The 6,239-nt window shown below is 33.2% G+C and overlaps 1 protein-coding gene across 2 annotated transcripts; it reads left to right on the forward strand.

The window, feature by feature from the left end:
• Nucleotides 1–1,362: 1,362 nt before the first annotated feature.
• LOC116106876 (ubiquitin-conjugating enzyme E2 10) lies at nucleotides 1,363–5,509 on the forward strand. 2 transcript variants are annotated; one of them, XM_031393171.1, is made up of 5 exons: nucleotides 1,363–1,436; nucleotides 1,542–1,620; nucleotides 3,620–3,747; nucleotides 4,581–4,685; nucleotides 5,135–5,509. In XM_031393171.1, the coding sequence occupies exons 2-5, from the start codon at nucleotides 1,551–1,553 to the stop codon at nucleotides 5,276–5,278; spliced, it is 447 nt and encodes a 148-aa protein (XP_031249031.1). In that variant the 5' UTR covers nucleotides 1,363–1,436; nucleotides 1,542–1,550; the 3' UTR covers nucleotides 5,279–5,509. The 2 variants fall into 2 exon arrangements, with proteins under 2 accessions (XP_031249031.1, XP_031249030.1); XM_031393170.1 differs by lacking the exons at nucleotides 1,363–1,436; nucleotides 1,542–1,620 and adding an exon at nucleotides 2,220–2,379.
• Nucleotides 5,510–6,239: the final 730 nt, after the last annotated feature.

A 6,239-nucleotide genomic window follows, 5' to 3' on the forward strand; every position in this document is an offset into this window, starting at 1 on the left:
ATAAAAAATAAATTCAGTCCAGATTGTCAAATAATAACTTAATAATACATTCTTACCTACAAATTTTTAAAATATCATTTTACTATTTAAATTTATATTCCAACAACTAATAAAAAATAAATTCAGTCCAGATTATTAGGGTTTTTAAAGAAGAGAGACCGATATGTCTTTTGATGATAGATGATTGGATTTTGATGGTGTAATTGATCGAAATTTGACTTAAAAGGACCAGTTAAGTAAATTTTAATCGCTCGGTTACCGATGATATACAGAGTCGGCGAGAGTATAGTTTAAGGAGTTTTGGTGTGTGATAATTGAGAAAGAGAATGATGGTAGTGTGAAGTCGCAATGATATCAAAATTAGAAACGGAATATAAATTTAAATAGCAAAGTAGTATTTTAAAAGTTTACGGGTGAAATAGTATCATTAAGTCATTATTTTGGTGGGAAAAAATCGTTTACTCAAATCTAAAGCATAAATGTGAAAAAAAAAATTAATTTTGTATTTTAAATAATTTATATATTTATAAAATAAATGTGTAAATTCAATTAATCACAAATTTGGCTTAGAAGTAAGATAATAAGCTTAGATTGAGTGACTTCAAAAAATTGATATGATTTTGATAATTTTAAGTCACGATGGATTTGACTGATAGTTAAATAAATCTATTTAAATTGGATTTAAAATTAAAATAAAATATATAAATTTTAAAAGTTTCATGGAGCAACCACCAACATAACCAAAATTTCATCGAATTAATTATTAAATAAGGTTAATTTATTTAAAATGCATAATTGAGATTCTTTTGTTGACCTGATAAAAGGAATTAAGAATCTCTTTGAAAAAGAGAAAACTCACATTAAATTTCACAATTATTCACCACTAAAAAAAATGACATTATGTTGACATTATTGGACCATACACAGAAACCATATCTCTAGGCGCCTTTACAAAATTCTCAGAAAAAGGGCAAGCGACACCGTTCCGCAGAATATTCACTGCCAGAAAAGCAAAAAAGCCCGAAGAAAAACGACATCGTATCATTCTTAAGAGATTCCCGTCCACACGAATTATATTTATATAAACCAAGTAACTTATTTTCGGCGGCAACTTTCGGCGAAATTTTGGTTAAACGTAAAGAAGACGCCAATATGGGCCCACCATAAGAAGAGAATAACCCAATCAGAGGGTCAAATCACATGAAGCCAGCCAGATCAGACCCACACATTACAATATTTTTTTTTTTATCAAAGTCATCACCACACCGGATTCTAATTTCGTCTTCCATTTTCTTCCTTCCATTTCTCTTCGTCTCGTTCAATTCATTTTCTCTCGATTTTATTTTTTCTTCTTCATCTTCGTGCGATCGATAGATCTCCTCTCTCACGAATCCAAACAACGCGCTTAAGAAACAGGAGGATCAGGTGTCTCTCAGGTGCGGTTACGATCTATTAGGTTTTGTTTTTGTTTTTTATTATTCTTTTAATGTGTATATGTTTTGATGATGACGATCTGAGGAGATCTATTGGATGAATCGTAGGTTCAGGCGATGGCTTCAAAGCGGATCTTGAAAGAGCTGAAGGATTTGCAGAAGGATCCGCCTACGTCATGCAGTGCTGGTAGATAACATCTGTTTGACTTTGACTTTGATCTATCTTCTATATTATTGTTCGACTTTTGCTCAGGATTTAATGATTGAATGATGTCGAGATTGTTTAGGTGTTCTCTTTTCTTTTTGAGTAATCATTTTATCTGTTTATTTATTCATTTAATTCTTCGCTTTTTGTGTTTGCTATGATGTGCTCTTTTTAGAATTTAAACGATTTCTATTGACATGTCTGGTATTATTGGAAGAAAAAAGAGGCAAATTATGTCTTTTTTTTTTTTTTTTAAAATTAGAAGGTTTTTGTTTTCACCTTTGCATAGAAACGAACAGGATTGTTGAGTGTTGTTTTGCCTCGTGATGCATACTGGCTTCAAGTATTAACCGGGTATTGGATTTGCCTAATGTGCAACTTTTCTTGAGTTGTAATGGTTTTGCATCCAATGTTAATCATCGTCTAGCTTGAGGTGATTTTAGGGGGGAATGAATACAAATAACATTTGCTATCAGAGGGTTAAACGGAGACATTAGTTTGAGGAAATTTATAGGAGATTGTAATGGTTTTGCATCCAATGTTTCATTGATGGACACACAATTGTTACTTCTTCTGGTATAGGTATATTGAATTGGTAACATGCTTTATGTGTTCTATGTCACATATACTCATGATAATGAGCTATGCGTTGCTCAATCTTTGTTGTATTTGGAGTAATTTTCAGTGTGATTAGGTTGAGACTCTTTTCAATGGGGTTTGCAATGTTATTCATTCAGGAAGGTATGACTCGCTGGGCTTACTTTTTTTTCTCTCTTTGGCAGTATAAGTTTCTGCAGTATGAAATTACTGTATATGTTGCTTACATCAATCCCGTGTACAATTAAATATGTTTGCCTCTTTGTCATTAAATTGGTGGACCATGATGTGATTTTATAATTTCACTGTTGCTTTTACTCCTCTTTTAGCAATGCTTAAAATATGGCCATCAGGTGTAGATGACTAGATTTTTGTTTTTGAAATAATGAGGTTTAAATAGTGTCTAGGTATCAGATTATAAATATCCTGTCGGGGGCCATTATTCTACACATCAAACTTGGTAGTTGTCAAACAGATTAATAGAAACTTGAGTTCTGCGCTTGTATGGAATTAGGATGACTTGCAATGAGTTGGGTGTCCTTGTTTGGAGTTGTGTGAACAGGAAATTGATGTAAATATAGTGTGTAATCCTTTGTCTTGCCTGGATAGAAGCTGTTTTGTAATTTTAGGTTGATTAAAATGTGTACTTGATTTTATTATCATTTTTCATGATTACAATTGAGTGAGAAATTTTATTTGATTGAATTTCTTTAAGTCAGTTTTTTTGCTTATTTGGGTATCAATTCAGTGAAGTCCTTTGACTGAGGGGCTCAGTTTGCTAAATTGCTTGGGTTTGGACCTATGAAGTGTACTTTGTGTTTAGTTTTCCAAGTAAACATTCTAGTATAAGATACTATTTTTTTGTTCGTTTGGTATTTTTTTCTTTGTGGGTGGTGGTGGGAGGGAGCAATCCAATAGAACCAAACAGTTAGGCTTGTTACTGTTGTTACTTTCACGTACTGATGAGACCAAATCATTTAGTCTTTATTGGAATTTTGCTGGCCAACTGACCAACTCATTACATATTCTGACTTTTAATAATGCGATGCATGTAAGTTTTGGAGTTTAACAAGCTAGGTGAATCAGAATTTAAAAGCTATGTTTTATGCTGATAAGAAATTTTAGAAAATTATCTCTTTCTACTCTAAATTGTTGGTATCCTTAGTTTGTCATTACATCTTCTTTATTGTTTGTCTTTGTCCTCCTTTTTTTGGTTATCAATGTGCTCCTTTGCTATGATTTAAATTTTTATTGGATGAATACCTGAGCTAAGTTTTTGCTTCCTGCTAATATCTTTTTTTGTAAACGCTTTATATACTATTATCCTTTGAATTTTTTCTGTTCTAGTTATTTGATTCTCTCGTTATATTCCTGTGTATTGCAGGTCCTGTTGCTGAAGACATGTTTCATTGGCAAGCAACAATTATGGGTCCTCCAGATAGTCCTTATGCAGGGGGTGTTTTCCTAGTTACTATCCATTTTCCTCCAGATTATCCATTTAAGCCTCCCAAGGTAAGTGTTACCCTCCTTACATTCACAATGATGGCGCTTAGATGGTTTAATATCCTGAATTGTATTCTGTTTTTCCTTTACTCAAGTCACCTTGCTAATTTTCAGTAACTAGTAGTGATATTTTCCAGTCTACTTTGGCTTCCACTATGATGGCTGAATTGTATTGCACATACTCTCACGTGTTCTTAAGAGTTGGGGATAGCAATATATTTATTGATTTTAGCTTGTATCTTCATAATATAGTTATGCACCTTGGTGCCTGTATTTGTAAATCTTTGGATCATATATTTTTCTATGTTTTTATTGATAGTCGTTTTAAGTTGAATCTTTACTTCAGTTTTGATAGGTGGAGGTGGGTTTGTTGTTTCAAATTGATAGAATTGTGATTGTGTAGTCTCATTTGTGGGATAATTTTGGATTTTATATTTCTTCAATTCTCTCTCTTTTAAGTTCCTGGCATGTTATCCATTCCTATCAGTCCTTGTTCTCAGCCTATGAGAGCAGCTTGCCAGGTTCTCTTGAAAATTTAAGATGATAAATTATAGTTTTATGAAAGGGACTCTGGTGCAACTAAATATATCTCTCAGCTGTTTCTGTTGTGTTAATACACTGGAAATTGTGCAAGGTTATTTGGCACTGTTAGTTTGCAGTCAAGTGTGTGTTAGGAAAATGTTAGAAACAGGAATATAAAGATGTCTTTCTGTGTTCTTCATGCAACCAAATATTCCAAGTTCTTTGCGTGCCCTCTTCAAAATTTCTTAAGCTTCTTGACCTTGAGGACTAAATCTCGCTGTTGTGTGTGTGTCTCTCATATATGTGGATTGATCTTGTAGGTTGCATTCAGGACAAAGGTTTTCCATCCAAATATAAATAGCAACGGAAGCATTTGTCTTGATATCTTGAAGGAGCAATGGAGCCCTGCCTTGACCATTTCCAAGGTTTTTGTTAATTTTTTCTAGTACTCTATAAATTTTATTTATCAATATACTCCTGATTGGTGATTATATGATTTAACCTCTTAAGCTACCTGGGAGATTATCATCTATTTTTGGTTTTTCTCATTTACAATATTAATTCTTCATCCATTACCCATTTCTTCCATGATTAAAACTTAGAAAAATTAGTAATCTCAAGATTCTATTAAAATCAGATACTCATGACGCCTTTTAGATTAGAGTAATGTTATACTTACTCACGATCTTACTAACTATCTTACTATACTCTTTGTAAATATAACGCCTAGTACGGGTACCATATGTAATTTTAACAAAGGTAGTAAGGCGGTTAGTAAACTTGTGAGTAAACATAGCATTATTGTTTAGATTAAGGTGTCTTTTTCATTATGTGGATGGGAAATGGTTTAAAATGTTGGTTGTTTGGTTCATAGGTGTTGCTATCAATCTGCTCATTATTGACGGATCCAAATCCAGACGATCCATTGGTGCCAGAGATAGCTCATATGTACAAGACAGACAGGAATAAGTACGAGACAACTGCAAGGAGCTGGACCCAGAAATATGCCATGGGCTGACAGGAGTTGTATTGCGTGTGAGGGAGGGGAGGGCTCTTTTCTTTAATATTTTTTCGTCTTTCAAGTTTCTGTATGAATGAATGTTTCTCCTAAAATGGACTAAAAGAAAGAGGTCCATCACATTACGTGCCCTTAGTTAAAAAGAAGAAAAACTCGTGTTGCTTTCAATTATTGTATGGATAATTGTGACCTTCGTCAATGAAATGTGTACCTGATTCAGAATTCTAAAAACTCCTTCCCCAATTCGTTTCTTTCCACATCTCTTATCAAGCTCCCGTTTCTTCCAACTTCTATTTTTCTGACATCTAATGGGTATATTCAAAATAAGTAGTCAATGCTTGTTCACACAACAACTAAGCAAAATATTGTTTGTTTTATGATAAAGATGTTATGAATGTTTTTAGCTACACCAAGTCTTCAGTTGTATGGTTTTGCATCCAATGTTAATCATCGTCTAACTTGAGGTGATTTAGGGGGGAATGATACAAATAACATTTGCTATCAGAGGGTTAAACGGAGACATTAGTTTGAGGAAATTTATAGGAGATTGTAATGGTTTGCATCCAATGTTTCATTTGATGGAACAACAATTGTTACTTTTCTGGTATAGGTATATTGAATTGGTAACTGCTTTATGTGTCTATGTCACATATACTCAGATAATGAGCTATGCGTTGCTCAATCTTTGTTGTATTTGGAGTAATTTTCAGTGTGATTAGGTGGGACTCTTTTCAATGGGGTTTGCAATGTATTCATCAGGAAGGTATGACTCGCTGGGCTTACTTTTTTTCTCTCTTTGGCAGTATAAGTTTCTGCAGTATGAAATTACTGTATAATTATGTTGCTTACACTAATCCCGTGTACAATTAAATATGTTTGCCTCTTGTCATTAAATTGGTGGACCATGATGTGATTTATATTCACTGTTGCTTTTACTCTCTTTTAGCAATGCTTAAAATAT

The sequence above is a fragment of the Pistacia vera genome, unplaced genomic scaffold, assembly GCF_008641045.1.
Source record: "Pistacia vera cultivar Batoury unplaced genomic scaffold, PisVer_v2 Contig524, whole genome shotgun sequence".
Taxonomy (NCBI): domain Eukaryota; kingdom Viridiplantae; phylum Streptophyta; class Magnoliopsida; order Sapindales; family Anacardiaceae; genus Pistacia; species Pistacia vera.